This window comes from Larus michahellis, chromosome 1 (genome assembly GCF_964199755.1).
Source record: "Larus michahellis chromosome 1, bLarMic1.1, whole genome shotgun sequence".
In the NCBI taxonomy this organism is placed as follows: Eukaryota; Metazoa; Chordata; class Aves; order Charadriiformes; family Laridae; genus Larus; species Larus michahellis.
The window spans coordinates 94710763-94731067 of NC_133896.1; the positions used below are offsets into that span (position 1 = coordinate 94710763).

At 48.8% G+C, this 20305-nt stretch overlaps 1 protein-coding gene across 3 annotated transcripts in view; it reads right to left on the reverse strand.

The window, feature by feature from the left end:
• Positions 1 to 214: 214 nt before the first annotated feature.
• The window catches only part of VANGL1 (VANGL planar cell polarity protein 1), a 46514-nt gene continuing 26423 nt past the window's right edge, over positions 215 to 20305 (reverse strand). For all 3 annotated transcript variants that reach the window (XM_074594023.1, XM_074594033.1, XM_074594039.1), the window contains 5 exons: positions 13375 to 13508; positions 10160 to 10292; positions 7902 to 8136; positions 6379 to 6651; positions 215 to 1102 (listed from right to left, as the gene is read on the reverse strand). In XM_074594023.1, coding sequence (XP_074450124.1) covers positions 6391 to 6651; positions 7902 to 8136; positions 10160 to 10292; positions 13375 to 13508 — 763 coding nt within the window. In that variant the 3' untranslated portion in view covers positions 215 to 1102; positions 6379 to 6390. The remainder of the gene's footprint in view (positions 1103 to 6378; positions 6652 to 7901; positions 8137 to 10159; positions 10293 to 13374; positions 13509 to 20305) is intronic.

Consider the following 20305-nt stretch of genomic DNA (forward strand, 5'->3'; position numbering starts at 1 on the left):
GGAGTGATAAATGAGTTTGCATTTTACTGTGGCAGGGCAGATCAGAAAGGTCTAGAAGGAGGGTGACAAAAAGACAGCCTTCAAAGAGGTTAAGCCACATGTTTGCAGGGCCCCTCCCAGCCACCGCTAAGGAATGCTTGAAGGCCATTTCTTTTTTTTTTTTTTTTGCCTCTTTTTGTCTGAAAGGATAAGAGGAAGGAGTGGGACAATCGAATCTGGTTTCAGTTTATTTCCAGAATTTTACTGTACAAAATATGCAAAGTGTAAAACGGTTTTATGTTTCAGTTTAAAAACAACAAAACCCCATCCAGCTATAACTTAAGAGAACCCAGCTTGGAACAGAACAAGTTACTAGGCTAGACCCACAGTGCATTAATGTCACAGACACCAGGAATTTGCTTAAGTTCACAATTAGAAAAGAACAGAAAGACCATGTACCCTTGCAGTTAAAAGTCACATGTGCAAAGAGGGGGGGGAGGGGGCGGAGAAAGAAATGCTGGTTAGTGTCTATTAATTAGAAAACCTTGGCAAAACCCATCTTACTATAACAGAGTTTGTGTAGAAAAAGAGTATTACACAGTGATTAAAAGAAGGTGAGGGAAGGGCATTCGCTCCCACCCCCTTCCCCAAGACACGGTAACGCTGAATCAAAAGAAACAGGCACAGAAGAGTGTAAGATTCCTTCACAGTTAACGCCTGTGCAGGTAGCGAGCCACAGCATCCCCCCCAGTGCACGCTGGAGGAGATAGATAGATACCCCCAAGCTTCGTTAGCGCTGGTGAGAGGTGCCCGGGAAGCGTCCAGAGGGAAGGATTCCCTCTCTCGGCAGAGCACACCCCGGGCAGGGATGGTTGCCCACAGGGCTTCGGTATGGTACAGGGATAAAAAAGTAGTCTCTTGGAGGGATGCGGAGGGGCGGACGATGCCAGCCATACCGCTGGTGCTGCGGGAACCCAGCTCAGGAGTACCCCAAAGCGATCCGCCTCCCATCACAGAGCAGCTGTCGGAAACGGCAACTTTTGGTCATCATCTATCGGAGGCAGCAGCCTGGACGCAGGAGGATGCATATTCCTGTAGGAGACTTCATGGCCCCAAGCCATCTCTTTTAGGAGAACAGAAATTTGCAGGGGGTTTAATTTATTTTTTTTAAAAAAAAAAAAAAAAAACAAAAAAACAAACCAAAACAACCAAAACCAACCACCACCCAGCAGCTCAATCCCAAAAGCGCTTCCTTCTTAACACAGTTTAAAACACTGAACCACCAAGCCTGGCTTGAGGCTTTAGCCATGTACAATGCACACATCTATCAGGGAAAAAGCACACAGACACACAAGCTGAACGAGGAAACAGACGTCTGCGCATGAACAGGTCTCGTGAAACCTCTCACACGGCAGGGCAGAACCGAGGGCAACTGAAGAGCAGAGCCTGGGAGCAGACTACGGCATTTTTGCAAAAGACTGGAAGAGTTTTGTTTTACCTTTGAAAAGGGCAGATTTACAAGTTTTGGTAAGCAAGATGAAATTGGCTTGAACAGGTTTCCACGTTTAGCACGGTAGGGATCTTTCCATTTTCCTCAGCAGCAAGTGTTGGAAGCGAGCACATCTCAAACAAGACTTTTAAAAGCTACTTATGCAGGGCCAGCTTCAGAAACTGCTTCCCCACAGCTTTTGGCATACTTGGCAACAGCCGATTCCCAAGGCTTTGCATGGAGATTCCCATCCCAAAGGAAAAGGTTAAGAGGCTCCGATTTGTTCAGACCTCCCCTAAATTCGCACCTTATCATGAGCTGCCCCCAAGCTCCAAGCTGTAGCCCCAGCACCTCCCATCCCAGTGGATATTTGCTCTGCCTCACTATGGAACTTCAGGGAAAAACATGGGAAGGGGAGGATGGGAGCTGGAGTGACTGAAGTGGCTGGAAGGAAAACTTTTAGAGGCACAAGTCAAAAAAATAGCTATAGCAGAGGCTGAAAAAAGATCTGCCTTTCTCTGCAATATCCTCCTTCCGCAGGGGAATCGCTCTTGAAGGCACCCAAGACAACGCCAGAAGCAGAAGCTGGCCTTGCTCTGCAAGCAAGCTGCATCACACCACCCTTTCCATGCGCGTCCATCCCACCCCAGCTGCCCTGCTGCCTACAGGGGTGGGTGGGTGGCAACGTCTCACCTCCACAGGGTGAAAAACTGGTAGTTGGAAGCAGCACCCCCACCTCCCCAAGCTGACCACAGGGACTCGTTGAGGGACCACACGCACGCTATTGAGAGGAGCGCTAAAATGCTCACGCTTCTCAGAGCACTGCAGCCACGTGACAATGAGGGGCTAGGAGGTGCGCTAATAACCTTCACACAGCCCCAGTTAGAAGGCTGGCAAGGTATTAAGGGTCTGATATCCACCCCTAAACTCCTAAAAGCTGTAAGAAGTCTGAATCTTTCACTCTTTAGCTATGAAAGAGAAAGCCAGCCTTCGTGGGAACCCACAGCCACTTCCATCTGCTCCGTAACAGTTGAAAGTCTTAGCTGCATCTGGTTTTGGAACATCTCAGCATGGTTTTGCATTTAGGCTGTAACAAATCCGAGCGCTAAAAACCAAAGCCTTTAAAGTATCCAAGCAGCATATTTGAGAGTCATAGGAAAAACGCCAAATGTGGAAGATAGGAGTGGGGCAACACCACTCCTGGCTAGGCAACACGGCACCTTTAATCAAGGATGTCCAGTGCAATGATATCTAAGGAGGACACTGTCCACTTCAGCACAAACAGGGTTATCTTATAAACCACTTGAATTCTAAAAAAAACAAAAACAAAAACCAAACAAAACCAAAACAAACCCCCAACAATTCCCAGCCAGGTATGAGCATCCAAGGCTGGGAGAGAGGAGGGAGAATATGTGCAAGGAGACAGTGCAGGATAGGAGAGGCATTCGGAGGAAAACAGCCTGCACTTGGCTGGCAAACCCTACAAGCCTTATTTATGCTCAGCTCTTGGCAAGCTCTGCAGAAGTAAGGACTGCAGGATTTTGGATCAGCGCTTCATTCCCTGTGACTCGATTCTTACTCATTAGCTGGCTATAAACAGAGTTAAACAAACCAGCCTGCTCCCACTGCTCAGTATTTTTATGAAGAGTCTGAATTCCTATAGATGCCACAGATCCATCTGTGGATCTCAAAGCACTTGATGACAAGTTGGGAGTTTAGCCCCACAACACCCCAGTGAGGTAGGTATGACGGCGGTCCCCTGATTTTGCGTGGCGAGGGGAAATAAGAGAGACCCCCCCAAAATAAAAATGTCATTAAAAACCCCAACAAAACCAGGGAATACTCAGGAGTCCCAATTTCCCCTTTGAGTCTGTCCTCACCCCTAAGGTTTATCTCTAAAGAGGTGGTTTGAGAGGCCAAGTCCTCTCCTTCGGATTTCATCAGGCAAAGCACCCACGCTGCTCACACAGGGAAGCGCATTTAATGTAGGAGATGGCCCCCACTGAAGGTATCCTTCTCGGCAGCAGGCAGAAAAGGCAGCGCTGAACCACAGCACACAGATGAGGAAGCAGACGCAGAGCGAGCACGTGCCGCTTCTGTCTGGTTGTCCATGTGTTTAAGGATTCAACGCAATTAAGACATGAGTTTCCTGAGCAGATACTGACAGAAAACCACCCTTGTCGGGGAGGGAAAAGGAAAGGAAATCCTGGGAAAGTAAGGAAGTTTTGCAGGTGTCAGAGACAAGGTGCTCTCATGCACATGGCACACCCAAGCCCCTGGCGAGGTGGTTCTTGTTCTGGCTTCACAGAAATGAGCCAATTCAGCCACAGGCAGTAGCCTCCACACAGGTATAAGCGCTCCATAGTCTCCCAAGCTACTCCCCGTCTCCCCCACCTTGCTGGTTATGCACATCATAAAAGCCAGAGACAGGCATCTTTAGGAGAGCCAAGTGTGAGATGCTATATGCTCCCCTTCCCTCTCCCCCCCGCCAAGGAGGGAATAAAATAATCTATTTTTTGAAAAATAAAATACTGCAAAGGCCACAGTCAATAAATGAGTCCCCATATGGACTCCCAGAAAGCCTGACCTAGAAAGAAACCCAAACACTAAGTTTAGAGAAGGGAAAACTCTACCTGCTTCCCATCCTTTAAGGGACTGATCCCACCACGTACCGTGCCATCTGGTTTCTTCACAACCATGTCCGGCACATTACATGGAGAAGACAGGATCCAGGTGACTACCACACACTTGTAAGAAAGGTGCAGGAGACTGCAGGTGTCACTTGGATGGCGAATCACCACTTTGGACCCTCACTCACCAGGGTGCTCCCCTGATCCCAAGAGGACTATTTGCAGGTGCTGTTGGACACGCAGCTCCATTGCTGCTGAAGGTGGAAGAGGTCGGACCCCCTGCCCTGTCCCCTGCATCCCTGCTTAAGGTGGCTGCTCCCTCCCACTGGCTCGTGGTGGGCACCGTCAGCCCACACCAGCCATGCCATGCAGGACCGGCAAAGCCCCGCTCCCTGCTCTTAGCCAGGCCACCTCGCACTGGTGGGAGTGGGGGGCAGCCCCACAAGCTGGTGAAGGAGCCCAGGGAAGGCCTGGGGAAGGCCAAAGGGGATGGGAAGGGCTGTCACAACTCCCCTCGGAAGATGATGCACCCTGGCAGCGAAAGGCACTGGCTAACGTACCTTGCTGAACTGGGACCTTCTGCGTTAAGACATCTGTATGGAGGGCAGGTCAGATCCTGCCTGACAGAGACATTTGCAAGGCAAAAGACTCAGGGGGTGGGGGTAGGGGGAGAATGAATCTAGCGTTTGCATGCACACACGCAAATTTACCACCACCAGAGCAGGGGGGCTTCTTGGAGAAACCTGCCTAAAGGCAGGTCCCTGCCAGCCTTGGAGATGGCTCCAGAGTCACACGATGCCCTGTGCTGGCAATCTGACTTCAGATATCACTTTAGGGTCATCATTAAAAGCAAACCTTTCAAAACTCTGCAAACTTCAGACAACAAAAGTCATACACGAAAGCTGCACCGATAGGCAAAGGTGGCCTTACAAACCAAACTGCAATCTAAGACCTACACAACCCTCACAGGAGCAGGTCCCGGCACTGAGCAGAAAGTCCTGCAGTACAGAAAGCCCAAGAAAGGCAGGCAGATTTTCAACATTCAGACGTAGTTTGGTATTTCTTAGCTATAGCTGAAGGTGTACGGTGGGGAAGGACACACTGCAGTGTTTCCCAAGCACAGCAGTTCTCCAAAGCAAGTGCACGTGGCAAAGATCAGCCCTTCCCTGGCTCCTCTCCTCAAGGAGGGAAGTGCTTTTCCCCTTCTTTCCTCCAGATGCACTTGACGCCAGCTGGAGAGGGAGAGGCGCATTCCTACCTGCACCCCCCTTCCCCTCAAAGAGGCCGTCAGACATAGGGAGGGTCTGTGATTTATCTGAGGAGGAGCCAGGTACCCACCTACCCTGTCCCAGTGCAAATACGCAGCCCTTGCAGGTGCAAAAGTAACTGGCGGTAAGGCAGACCCCGAGGGGACTGTGACTAGAGGAACACATTGGGAAAGCCAGGCAGCAGGGGGCAGAAACAGGGAGCCCTGGGAGTGCCCGACACAGATGCGGGCAAACAGGAGAGAGGGAAGCAGGTGAGAGATAACAGGGAGCTGTGCCACGCAGAACAGTTTCACTAAAAAGCACTAGTAAAAACAAAAAATAAAATTAAAGAAACAGAAGCGCTGCAAGATGGGCTGATCCAGTTGAAGACAAACAGCTTCAGAGACACAGAGAGAAAAAACACACCCCGCTACTCTCGTACAGGTCCAGCACTGACAGAAGAGGGCACACAGAGAGGAGGAAAAGAATAAAAGTCTTCAGTCTCCAGAACAGGTGGCTCACAGAAGCAGCCCTCTCGCACCCGTTCTTTGATGCCCTCTCCTCCCAAAGCGAACAGGGACCAAAAAAACTCCCCCTGTGCAAGGCAGGTTTCTAGTGCGGAGAGGTGAGCGACGCGCTCTCAAAGACAGCGACAGGTCGCAAAAGCAGAGACGCAAAAGCGCAGGCGTGCGCATGGCGTAAGGCAGCGCTCCAGCAAAAATACCGATGTTGCAATCGTGCGGAGAGAGAGAGAGCGTGAGATTTACAGTATGCCTAGAAAGGTGGGGGGGGGGGGGTAAGAAAAAAAATCTGTTCTGTCTCCAAGGCTGAGCTAACTGAGCCAAGTCACCCTGTCGCCTCTTAAGATATTTCTTTCTAGATAAGACAACCCAACTCCCCCCTCCCCTTTCCAAATAAAGTGCAGATGGTCAAATATTACTGGTCCATCATCTGCCAGTTTCAGTCAGCATTGGGGAAATTAAACCCAAAAGCACAATATTGAAAAAAAAATAAAAATCCCCAAACAACCCACCCTCAAAATCCCTTAGACTGAAGTCTCAGACTGTAAGCGGAGGACAAATTTATGAGATTTAGGGTCTATGAACTCTTCCGAGAGTTTGATGAAGGGGATTTTCTTCACATTAACAACAAGGCTGAAGTCCAAGCACTTGAGGACAAAAACAATGCCGTCTTGTAACCCGCTTGTGACCGCTTCCTCGCTGACAAGCGTCCACTGCTTGGAGAACCAGCGATCCCTGTCGTACTGGAGGGTTGGGCCCGGGTTGAGGTAACGCTCCAGGAATGCCTGCCAAGAGAGGCACACGCGTTAGTGCTGGCCCTGCAACTTACTCTGTGTCGATGCTCTCTTCCCATTCCCAGGCACAGCTCCATGCGCATGGGCTTGCCATGCTGCAAATGGCTTCAGCATCCGTGCTTCAGGAGACATCCTCTCCCTAGTCCGTCCCAGCTTTTCAGACACCAGGAGCAGACACAACCAGCAGGAGATCCTCTTTCAATCCATCCCAGCAAGCTTGCAAAGTTATGGCCCCAACTTCTGCTGTCAGCACTGCCATCCAGCAGCAGCTCAGTAGAGCAGACGACATTTCTCCCCCACCAGCCCCATAACCCATCCCAAAATTGCAGTGCCAGAAAGGCAGGTGGGACAGGTGGCCTTCCTTTCTTCAGGCCAACCTAGAGGTGGAAAGCAGAGGTTTCCATGTTTGCAGCCTGACTGAGGCTGCAAAACTGAAAGCAGAACAGAGAGCGCCGTTTGATGTCGCTTGAGTTTTAAAGTCTCCTTTGCAGTCTAAATGGCAGCAGAACTCCCCCCTGCATACCAGGGTGAGGTCCCAGGTGGATCCCAGTAAGACGGTGCTAAGCCCCATCTCTTGACAGCATTTATGCTCTTAGCGTAGTAAAGTCCTGGGTAAATGCCCGGTAGTAAATTCTTGCATTTCTAACCCTTCTCTAGGATTGTGGGGTGTTCTTGGAGGTGAAGGTGGAGAGTGGGAGGGAGATCGTGTGACCCGTTTCCCTCATCATTCAGTCCCTCCCTGTGTCTGCAAGTCAACAGTCACAGTCAAGGTGCGAAGCAGCAAACTGACATTTGAGCAAGTGGCCCATAAATTAGAAATGCTCTAAGAAGCGGTCCAAAATGCAGCACTGTAGAGGGGTGGGGGGGGGAAGGTCCTTTGCAGGTTGCCATCTGCATCATGTCATCATGCTGCTACTGTGAGCCAGCTGGGAGAACATCCTGTGACTCCAGGAACAGGAGACTGGAGTCTTGGACACTCCTTTGGTACTCCCTCTGCTGAACTGGATATGAGAACAATTATCTCATAAGCACTTTCAAATAGAAAGAGACAGATGACGATGTAGAGGAAACATTACTTCCTTTTAAGACCTGATACAACCTACAATGCACTGATCATATCACAGAGAGCAACCGTAAAAACCTCTGCACACCTCCCCTGACAATTTTCTGTTCTGCATGTACACACAGATGTGCCATCCCTTTCTCCCTCCTTCCTGCACCAATGTTAGAGAAAGCATTACCTTTGGTGTCATGTTGTTGGTGATGCAGAAGGACAAGTGTTGCAAGATGCTCTCCATGCTGTGGTACTGTTGCTGGCGGGTGGTGCGAAGGTACTTCTGCAGAGCTCTTGCCATGGAGGGAAAGATTGCCTGGGCTGCTTCTCGGGGGTCCATCATCTCTCCTGGAGCTTTCTGCTGTTCCTCTGCCTGGAGGCGTTTGATGTGAGTGAAAGCCTCCTCTACTGCAACCACAAGCCTGCAGAAGGAAAACCAGCACAGAAAGAGTCACAACAAGAGAGGTAGGATGGGTCTGTGGTTAAGGCAGAGCCTAGGAGTCAGGATTTACAAGCTCCTATTCCCATCTCTGCCACTGACTCACTGCCTGCCATCACACCATTTACATAAAATCTTCTCTACTGACAGTCTGAGAGGCAGACAGCAGCTTTTCTTTCCTTGCCCAAGCCGTCCAGCAACTGAGGGCCATAAAACAGGATTAAGACTTTAAAAGCCTGAGTGTCGTACTTGGTTCTGCCAACACAGCATAAACATCAGCTACATGAGTTAAACAAGACACAGCTGCCCTTGGGTTTAATGCACGTCTCTGAAAACAACGGTTCCAGCATACAGTACTGCAGCATGAAGCGTAAGGACGGGCAAGCAGTGAGGAAGGGGCTGGCTATAGCCTAGCATGACCCAGGACACAGACTGCTCCGTGACTCTCTGTGCTCAGAAGCTGCCATCCGCTCCGATTTACACCACCTGGGTACAGACCTTGTGCCACCGAATGATTGTTCTGCACCCCTCCACTCCCGCCTTCACTCCTAACACTGAAGCTACAGACATCCTCTGCAAACCATTCCCCTGTTGGCACAGGTGAGCAAACACTAAGACCACACCATAGGAAGGCAAACAGATGCCAAACGACACTTGCAAGCATCTAAGGACTAAGGAACAAGCGAGGGCCTACGCTGCAGTAAGTGAGGAGAAAGCAATGATAGTGGGAGAGCCACCCAATAAAACTCTTTTAGCCCTCCAGACAGGACTTGTTTCACACTAAATTTCCACTCAAGTCACCAACCACTGTCCACACTGCCCTGAACACCCAAAGCATCTTAAAGCCAGGGGAAGCTGCGTCACGACCAGCAGAGGTATAGCATACTGCATTCAGACTATATATGAGGAACAGCATGAGAAGCCCTCATCCCTGCCCATTTTGTTTAATTTGGCTTGGGAGACGTGGGGGGTGGAAATCAGTTTCTAATCTCCTCACGTCTTTTTGTTACCGCTCTGACCTTTCTCCTTTGAAACATCTGGCCTGGTCCTCTAGTGACTGATGATTTTCCTCTGACTAAGCAGCTGTTCTAACCAAACTCGGCAACCAAGGGAGCTGTGCGCGAGTTACGATGCTACACTGCATGGAAAGGAACGTTTAGTTTCCTATTGCTCCAAGGCTGGAAGAGAGCCCAAAAGACAACGGCTACGGAGCACAGGTCAGACCGGAGCAGGCTATGGGGGGAGACACTGTGCCAGCACTTTCCTGATGAAATATAAACTGCCAAAAGAAAACACAAAACAAGACAGCTCCTTCCAGTTACGGCACATTCCTTCCAAACACAGCTCAGTTCAGGGGTGCCTGCCTGTAAGCAACTTGCCTCAAACTGTTAGGTACGTTAACTACAAACTGTAATTAGGTTCCAGAGCAAATAGAGGCACTATCGCAGGTCACCTCAACAAAGCATCAACTCTGCAGCCCATGTGCGACTGGCAGGAAACATACCTGTGTTCCAAAATAAAATGCAACCAGTTCTGGTCAAGCCTTTCCTCCCCAAGCCCCTGAAAAGGGAAAACTGCCCCTTTTAGTAGTCTGCAAACACAAATATTCTCCTTGCCCATGAACAGGCAACACCAAGTGCTCCACCGATCCTGCCCCTGGATTACTTGTGCTGAGACGACAAGCCTGGGCATGGGGAAAATAATGGGATTTCCTACAGTAAGTAACTACAGATTTGTCAAGCACTGGACTGCTCCCTAATCCGTGACATTGCCATTAGCTTATCCGGCATAATATACATGAGCTCCGCTTTATGCACGTTCTTCAGATAATTCCAGTTGCAAGCTGTCACTGTCCCTTGTGCATCTGGGTTTCGTATGCTTCTTTGCTGTGACAGATTTACAGCCAACCCCCAGCCCTTAACCATGGGTGTCCCCCGCCTCGTCAAGCCCCATGCGACTGAGTCTTGCAGCACCAAGGAGTGGCACCTGGGAAGGAACATTTTTACCTTGCACGGCGTTTTTTCACTCGGCGCTCGTGGTCGGCCTCTTCATAGTAGAGTTCGTTGTGACTGGAGTCCCGGCGACGGGCTGCGGCTGCAATCATGGCACGGGACTGCCCTGAAGCATTGTTACCTGGGCCTTTGAGAGATGAGGACAAGCAAGATGCAGACAAGAAAGGTGGCATTAATGCCACAGGAATGGGGCTGGGACAGACCAGCACCCCACAGCATCTGTCACAAGTGCTGTGCGGCTCCAGCCTTCCCAGCCAAGGCTACAAACCCTTCCCAGGTCCTCAGGAGCTCTAACAGAAACCTTGCTAGACAGCACAGGCTTGCAGAGGGGGCTTTGGCTTGTGGACGAGGGAAGTTAGTTGGGATGAAGGATCTCACGCAACGTACACAAAGGCAGAGGTGAGGTGTACATGCCAAGGATGCAACTTACCACCCATTATATATGTTTTCAGTTTGAAGGCAAAGGCAGCTGGCACACACCGCATTTCAGCAACAAGACAGTGTGAGAGCACGAGAAGGGAGGAGTTGGAAAGGGGAGAAAGACAAACACAAGAACATCAAGAGACATGAAGATGAACGAATGAAAGCCAAGCTCCAGACAGTTACACGCAGAGAGGACAAACAGGATGCAGAGGCAGCGGGGTCACCTTTAGAAAAAGCATAGGGTTTTCCAGAAGGGCAGATGCTGTCAGAGCAGCAGTCCTGCAACAGGGTAGGCTGGGGACTATATTCGTAGTAGCTCCTCAAGGCTCTCAGAGAAGTACCTGCCATTAGCATTTCTGTTGCTGTTAACGGATCCTACACACCTACCGGAACAGGGAAGCTGCACCTGGACAAGCGACAGAGCTGTCTGCTACAGGACCTTAACTAGTGACCCTAAAATGCAGTAGTAGGTTCTGCGGTTCCCCCATGAAGCTCACTTCTCTGGCTGGTTGGGCAGAGAGGGGAGGAAAAAAAAAAAAAGTCACTCCAGAAGAGTCTACCAACCTGTTTATCTAGATAGAAGATAGAGGTGGGTCTAACCAGAGGGACAAAGGAGAAATCTAGGACAGTCTCCAAACCACCAAGAGCTGCTTTTCTGACTAACTGCTCTGAAAGCCCACGCTCTCAAGTGGCAGTGGTCAAGGCCAATCAATTGCACAGACATGCTTAAAATTGTTCTGCTCATCCAAGGGCAACTTGTTCATTTTTTCTTAAAAAGCACAAACCAGATTCCAAGACAGAAGCCTGAAGCTCAGCAGTGGGAAGGACGAGCATTCACACAGACAGCTTCTTAAGAGTCTAAACGCTTCAGACACTGTTTGACAGCCCTGAAATGGAGGATATGACTCAAGGGAGACACTAGCTCCCAAATTTGGGTTAGAACTGCAATTGGACTTGTTGACTATGCCTGGTGATGAAAATCCTGGTTTTGAAGGTGAGTCTCGCCATTCCGTATAAGAGAGATTACTGCAAGATGTTTCTCCTTCCTGGCTACTCCAGTATCAAATACGAAAGCTGCCAACAAATTAGGCTGCCTTAATAGCATTACTGTCTTTTCACATGGAGGGTGTAAGAGACTGTCAGGATGCCAACGTAAGCTGCAGCCAGAACTATGCTCCACTTCATAAAATGGATGGGAATCTTCTTAAGGACATGCCTCTAAGCCTGAGATTTCCACATCCACAAAGGCAGCGGCATTGCACAAGGAACAGCCCAGGGAACTGGTACTGCTCCAGAAGGGAAGGCACAAGTTTTCAGGCCCTGGCAGGCTCATGAGCTTGACACTTAGAAAGGCCTGTCAGCCACATCTGGAGCTTACTTCTGGTTCCTTCTCTTACAACAAAGTTTTGTGAGCTAGCAGCTCCTAAGCCACTAACACTACCAGACTGGCAATTTTTCCTCCGAGCTTGGGAGTCCCAAGATCCCAGCAGGTGCTGCAGGGGCAGGGACCCTGCCACCTCCTGAAGAGATGCTGCAGCATCTCTTGAGAAGACAAGCCAGCTACTAAACAGAATGTCACACCCTGCAGCCAGCCTGGTGGGGCCGCTGGGTTTGAATGGTGTGCTGACACCTGTGGGATTGGGAAGCCCTCACTTTCCACACACCAGGCCTCATTGAGAGCGAGCAGCTGGAATGGAAGATTTCACCTCTAGGGAGCGCAGGGCAAGTCTGTTTGCTTGCCCTCTTCAACTCATCTCATTCTCTCCCACCTGAGAGCTTCTTCACTCCAGGGCAGCGGGGGACACACAATGAGCAAGGCTGCCCCTCTCCCTCACCCCTGCTTCCATTCACCCCTTCCCCTGTCAGGACAGGGACCTCCAATTAATTTTACAGACTCGGGAGTGCTGGATCAGGTTTAGGGAAATGCTTAGAATAAGGTCTTTAAAATTTCTGAAGTCACCAACAATGCAAAAAAATTAAAAAAAAAATTAAAAAAACCCATAAGGCACTGGAGCTTTATTGAACGCAAAACAATCATGTCTCATGTTTTCCCACGTTTATCATGCCTGCTTATCACGCCTAGCTTTCACTGATAGGGTTTAAGAGTGTCAAATGATTAAGTCCAGTTTTCACTGCTTTGAACGTCCACAGGGATCCACCCAGCCATCCTCCCACAGACCTCTACAGAGCCCAAAAATTTGAAACAGGTTTGCAGAATGGCAAAGCTCAAGGGGGATAGTTATCTGTCTCTGAATTTCCACGAACTGCTTAGCGTCACGATGACTTGGAAGCATGGCCATGCATAAGCCAGGCATAGCTAATTTACTGCTAAGGCTGCTGCTTCTTCCCACATTGGTATCAACCTCCTTCACTTTCCTGAAGGCTGCCTGCGGAAGAGGCACGGTAAATGGCTGAGGAACTCATTTAGGTTAAAAGTTGTGTTTATTGTACTAGCACAACCAAGGAGATGACCCAAGGGTGACAAAAAGCAGAGGCTGCCTAAAACAAGCAGCGGTGCTGAGAAGTGCTTGTCAAGCCACATAATAATTAAGCCTGACCAAAACCTTGGCCGTTTCACCTGGCGAAGACAAAAGCTTCATTGTGGGCTCAACACATCTGTAAAGTCATCTGGAACCGGCAAACTCAGCACCGTTAGGAAGATTTCCAGCAAGAGACAAGGATTTGGCAAAGCAAGAAGGTGAGAATGTGTGCATAACAAAGCATAACGCCAACCCAGCCCTTCCCCATCCCACCCAGTCTCAGAGCCTACATTTCACCTCACCTACCATCAACATTGTAGACTTTCAGGCCAGCCATGTGCTTGGCTGCACGGGATTTGGAGGCTGTTAACAAGGCTGGGTTGTAGACTGTGAAATCTTTGTAGTAATTTTCCAGAACCACCAGTGCAGCTCGCTGGATGCTAGGGAGAAAAGAAAAAAACCAAAACAAAACCAAAAACGTAAGACAAAACCCCCCAAAATGCAACAAGTTCTTTTGTTTCATTAAAAAAAAAAAAAAGAAGAAACAGTCACATTATTTGGAACGGGCTGCCACGCCCACGGCATTAGGCAATGTACAGAATATTAATTACTCTCTCTGGGACTAACATTTCATCTGAGATGCAAGATAAACGTGTCTGCCCTCACCTCAGTGAGCGGATGACAGGGAATCCCTAAACAAGGGCAGCACAACCAGAAGCGCCCAGGCTGCCCGCAGCATGGGAAACTGCAGAAGAAGAGCTCAGCCCTCCTCGGCAGTACGATAGCTGCAAAGCAGAGTCTTTGCCCAGGCTGAAGACCGCAGCACCACGCTGGTTTTGCTGTAGCCGGCTGGCTCAGGATGGAGGGACTGGCTCAGGATGGCTGCTTTTCCCTTTGAGTCATTTCCAGCCACACCTCGCAGCTCCTCAGGTCTCCTCCATCCCAGCACTGACAAGAGCCCAATCTCTTCAGCTTTCACAGCAAGATAAGATCGCTGCCTGAGGAGTGCTGCTGCTGCTTGTTAAATCCCAGGCAAGGGACAGAATAAGGAGCAGTGGCGCTCCCTCCCTCCCTTTGAAGGGATGCCGCTCCATAAAATAATGACACACGGGAGCAAAACAGCACACGCGCCAGCAGCAGGAAAGGCTCGACCCAGAGGTATCTTCCTTTGCAATCATTTTGAGAACAGCGAGACAGATGTCTGTAGGCACTGCTACTAACAAATAGGACTGTATTTCAAAACAAGCCAGAGCTATGGTATTTAAAAATGCCAGCACACGTGCGGGATCTAGGACATAGCTCTCCCCACGTTGCTCTGGCTCTGTGCCCCGGCATGGCACTACGTCCGGCTGGCCGTAGTATTCTCAGCAAATCGCCAAGATCACCGATTCAGTCAGCTGGAGTTTGCCAAGAACCCACGCTTTAAATTCATTTTGAACCCACAAAAATTACAAGGGAACTGCCAACACATTTGTTGCCAGTTAATTGTAAAGTTCACACTTACCAACAAAGCCTCTCCTAAGGAAAGCAACCAAGTATTCTCACACATGTTACAACATAGGAAGAAAACATTACAAGGATGGTAACGTGGGAAAATAAGACATGAACAAATTAAGACCTAAATTCAATTCTCAGCACTACCACCAATTCAATGCACACTCCCAGAGGAGCAATTTAAATGTTCCTGTGCCTTGTGCTAATATTAAACTTTTGCATCACACCCCAGTAATTTAAACACACACACACCCTTCTGCCATCCTCATTCTCCAGCTGCCCCCCCCCACCGATCACTGAATTAAGCGTAGATGCCAGCCCATTCACGAGATTCTGAGAAAGAAGAACAAACCCAGACTTGTTCACTGTGTACCTTCATCAGTCAGTATTACAGTACAGCGCCATATATTTCACTAGCTTTGTACCTTTAAGATGATGAATTTAGCTTTTGAAGCAAATTCCACCTTGAGCACCGTTTAGTGGGGTCTTTTGCATCAAGGTAGAGCATCTTAAAGAAGCTTTACTTTTCAGGCGTCAGTCCTTCCTATCTCCTCATATCAGGTTTGTTAAAAGCAACTCTACTTAAGCACTCAGCTACTGATATGGAATTAAAAGCCACTATTTAATCAAGGAAATAATCTTCCTTTAATGAAGTAGTAGAGACTGACCCACTGCCACACACGTGTAGGTGCTGACACAGAAGAAGTGAAAGCCGGTTTATTTCTCCCTGCCAATCTTTTGATTTCTACCGTGAATTTGCTGCAGCTTAGAACCAAAATTTCATAAAAGAAGCCGTGTGGCGGCAGCACATATTCCCCCTTCCGACTACATTCAAATATGAACGAGTTTTTCCATGTCCAGTTCCCAGGAAGGTAAAACTCCATAGTTTCATCTCAAAACGCAACATTTGGAAAACTAGGATCAACTGAAAACAAGAAGATAAAAATGAACAGAGTTATACTCTGCTAGTACACTGTGCTCATTTCAGGCAGCATTGGGACTTCCATCCCAGCAGTGGAGATGTTTGGAAGGTGCTCCACTGACCAACTAGCTCTATTAGGACAAAGCACAATGCTTCACAGGACAGAATCATTTATTTTAATACATACGCGTTTTCCCTGGACCCCACAGAGAACGTTAGCATCAGGACGACAGCTTTCCCCACCCACTACCCCTTCCATCCCCTCACTAAATAACCTACACTACCCCACCAATTCATTGGCACACGCACCCAAAATCCAAACGCTATAAAGCTTTTACATTGCAATAAGCAAGCATCATTGCCCTGAAAATTAAAGCCCAGCTATTTTTTGCTGATGCAAATCCAGCATAGGCTCAGTCCTGCACAAGAGATACCCCAATCACACAGAAGATCTGCTCTAAAGGGAGAGAACTGTAATTAAACATCAGTTTCCTAAATTTCTACCAGCCCATTCAGTCTCCCGTGTAGTCCATCCTAAGCATGCCAGGTTAGGAAGACTGCTGGACTGCAACTCTTAAAATTCTCTTTTAAAAGGGGTAAAAAAAAAAAAAAATATATATTAAAGAGAAGATGCTGCGTACAAGAAAATTAGAAGGGTCACAATAATTAGCAAGAGTGAGGAGAAGGCTGAATCAGAGCCTTCTGGGCTGTGTTGCTCAACCTCTTCACCCACATCAAGGGGAAGCCTCACCCTGCGCAGCGCAGGACGGCCAGCCCTGCCCCATGCGGGAGCTGTAAAGCAACAAGAACCACCACCCCCCCAAAACAGGCACAGCCGTCACAAGCCTGGCAGAAAGGGACCCAACACACTTGTGCAATACAGTGTGCAAGCAGGAGGGTAACTGGAAGCAATCAAACACCCAGAGCTTTGCTCCTGCTCGTTCCTCAGGGCTGCGAAACACTAAGGAATCCTGCTGCCTCCTCCCAGCAGAAATTCAGTTTTCCGGGACTTTCTGCTGCAAGGCAGACCCTCTGGCTGCCTGGCGAGCAAGGCGAGGTGGCCGCAGCAAAGCCTCCTCTCCACCCAACACGCCAGTTCCGATGGGAATGGAAACTGGCAGTCTTCCCGGGAGCCCGCATTCGGAGGCTGTTTCCTCGCAGAAGCGTCTCGGGAGGAGATCACCACCACCATGTCGGTCACTGCATTCACTCACCCCACGCTTCAGCAAACTCCGGCTTTCCTTGCATTTACAGCTTTATAAAAGAATGGGGAGGGGCAGGAAGAAAACGAACAGCGAGTCTCAATGCTTAATTGCCTGCTCGCAGAGGGTCAGAGCGAGGATCCTCCTCACGTCCTACACAAAGCGGGTCCGGCACACCAATATATTTCAGGCGTTGTGACAAACTACCGGCACACAGAAAAGCGTATCGGGACACAAAAAGCATTTCCATGCAACAGTTCAGACTCAGAAAACCTATAACACAACAAAAAAAACACAAAAAACAAACCACCAACTCTTGCACAGGCCAGTGACCGACTGTAAACCCAGTTTTCCTTTTAGGCAATATTGGTAAGGCTCTCTGCTCTGTTGCTTTGCATTTTGTGTGGTTGGAGGGTTGATGTGTTTTGTTCTGCTTTTTTAAATTATTATTATTATTACTACCCTGAAGAAGGCCATGTCACAGCACGCTGCCAACAAGGAAAGCAAACAAGCAAATCCAACAGAAGCACGGGGCACCTCAGTGGCATTTGGCAGCAGAGAAACACAGTCCTTTGCAAACAGCAATGAATTAACTTTTACAGGGCATCCAAGGAAGTGGAGGAGGGGACTATGTGACACAAAGGCAGCAATTATTGCCAATTTTTTTTTTTTTCCCCTCTAAAGGTAAGTCAGGAACAGTTTTGCCTGAATACTTGCTGCTACACGGGATTTCGATATTTGAGATCTTGCCATACTCTGTAGCTCAGAGGCCATTTTGGCTTTGCATTTGCTTTCTGTGACATAGCTACACCAACACTGAATTTGGCTTTTTTAGAGGATTTCCAAGAAAACAAGCCAGTGCTATACTGAAGCACAGCACAAGGAAAGAAGCCTGTTTATATAATCAAAACACCGGCTTTGGGCCCTGCCGGCTTCTAGAAAAATGGTTTTGACTTTTCTCAAGTGGTGGGAAAGGGTTAGCGAAAAAGAAAATAAGGAGGGGGGGAAAAAAGGGATTGAAGCCACACCTCTACGCTCAAAGTTGCCATTGGACACACTAGGGTCAAACCCAACCGGCTGCAGCAGCCATCATTCACATGGCTTTAGCAGTTTCAAGCTTTCCCGTAAGCTAGAAATGTCACTTGTCACGGTACTATACCAACCATCAGCCAGACACTGCTCGTCACTGAAGGCAGAGCAGTGCCCCACACTTCTCCAACAGGTACGGATATAAATGCACATCCAGAAAAGAGCTGCTTGCTACCAGAGCGCCCACTTCCTTACCTTGCTACGGATGCAAATCCTGCAGCACCAGAGCTTAGGGTGAGCCACGCACCCAAAATCCACAGGGATACTCAGAGAGGTCTGATCACGGCTGTGCTAATTGAGGGCTGAGGAAGCCTAGGGCTATTTAATCAAATGGTTCCCAACACAGACTCCTCTCCTCCAAACAACTTTTTTTTTTTAAACGTTCTCCAAAACAGACACAGCATCAAAACAAGCCAAGGTCTCTGGGCACACGAAATACATGCCACAGCCAGTTGGGAGGCTTTGGCGCCTGAAAGAGGAGCTGAGCAAGGATTGCACACAGCAACCTTCCACGCAGAGCCAGCTTTGCCTTACGTGTTGTCTCCAGCCTACAACTGCATCAAGCTTATCTACTGCAAGAAAAGCTGAGGTCTCCTGAAGTGCTGAGCTACTCATCCACAGCACTTCTTACTCTCTAGCGCTGCTCTCATCTCACACCCAACAGGCTCAGAAAGCTTCTGTGCCTTCCCAGAAGCACCCTACAATCGCCTCTCCCTCCCCAAAAACCCCTTTCCTTCACATACTCTTTTGCGAGGCACAGAGCTGAGGCTTGAGTTCCTGGTCCTTCACCTCGCTTAGCTGCTCTTCCCAAGCAGTCACCAGGACCAAAGCCTTGGAAATAAAACTGGAAATAGACAACTGAAATTAAAAAAGCTTCCCACACCAACAGCCCTGCCGAAAACAGTTACAGACGGTATTTCTGCCATCCTCCACCCAGACTTGCTACCCCACTCTGCCAACCATAGGTAGGGGTGTAGCAGGTTGCCCAGGAAGATGCTCCCCGGGAGGCACGGCTGTGCCAGGGGCCATCTCCTGGCAGCTGGCGGAGGAGGAGGGATTTGGTACTCGCCGTCTTTCCCAAGCAGCACCTTGATGCAAGGCTCCCAAGAGGGCTGAGGTTGTGCAGAAGCACTTTGCAGTGCTGGCAGTAGCACCACTGCCTCAGCTACACTTTTGTCCTCTCCGGTAAACAGAGATGCAGTCAGATCTCAGCAAGAGATGCCAAGACAAGGAACTCCTCCTGCAGCTGTGGCCAAACAAGCAGAGCAGAAAAATGCCTTTTGATCGTCGTAACTACAACAGCATTTCAGTCTGGTAGAGTCAAAAGAACAAGACCGCAGCCCCTAGGAACAGGAAAACCACGTTTTCTTGTCAGACAGCCACAACTGAAGTCTTCACTCAGCTAAGGCAGGCAAGCGCAATCCTTGCCCTCCCTGGAACCAGCACCAGGCGACCAAGATGCAGCCAGTTTGTTTTAGGTACCTGACTGCTGGTATTTGGACAGGCAGGGAAGAGAATCTGCAAGGTCAAGCCTTTATTGGGGAAGGGAAGGACACCTCAGTGTAGTAACAGGTTGTCACTGTGATGGCAGCATGGCTGATGCCCCCAAGGAAGCAAACATCCATCTGTTAATGGTGCAATATATATGGAGCCTAAACACACACACACAGAGGGTTCATCCCACGGTTTGCAGCAACCAGTCCCCATCTGTTCTGTCCCCTCCCAGCCTTTTTTAAAAAGAAGTAAAAAAATAAAAGAACAGGAACTGAAGTCTGTGTCTGTGCCCCTCAAGGCTGGACATCTGAACAACTGTCACATGAATATTGTAAGTTTTAGGAGAGCATCAGCCGGGTTTCTAGCCACAGATATCCCCTTTTTCTGCCCTGCATAGTCCAAGATACAGTGCCCTCCAACACACATGCTCTACGCCAAGTCTCATATTTTGTGAGACAAAAAGCTGAATTAACACACCAGTTGTGCAATACAGTAGTTCACTGCTGATGCAGAAGGGATTTCAATGTACAGATTTTCTGAATGAGAAGGGGAGAGCAGGATTCATTTTAAAGTTGGGTTTTTTTTTTTTGCTTGTTTTCTTCAATAGCAGCCTAGCGAAAACCCTCTAGCATGGATAAAAAAGGAAAGGACCCATGCAAGTCTACTACTGATGTCGCTGCTATGTTCTAATCTTTTTATTTGGAAGAGAAGCTGTAAGTATGGAAACAGGAGCTTTTAAAATAGAGGATTTTACAGGAGGGTATAACCAAACTTTAGGAAAAAAAAAAAATCCACTCCTTTATGTCATACGACCTAAACAAGCTACTTATTTAAGCCTCCCTGAAGAACCCTATAAAAGTATTCCCAGGCCTGTACTAAGAAGATGTTGCCACAGAAGTACAGAGCGCTACGTTTTAGCAAGCAGCTATAAAACACCAGTAAACCCACAGGCATGCTCCCATTGCAATTCTCCTTCTGAGAAGCTTTCCAGCTTGATACTTCAGGAAGTTAACTGGTCTTCAGGGTACCAGCACAT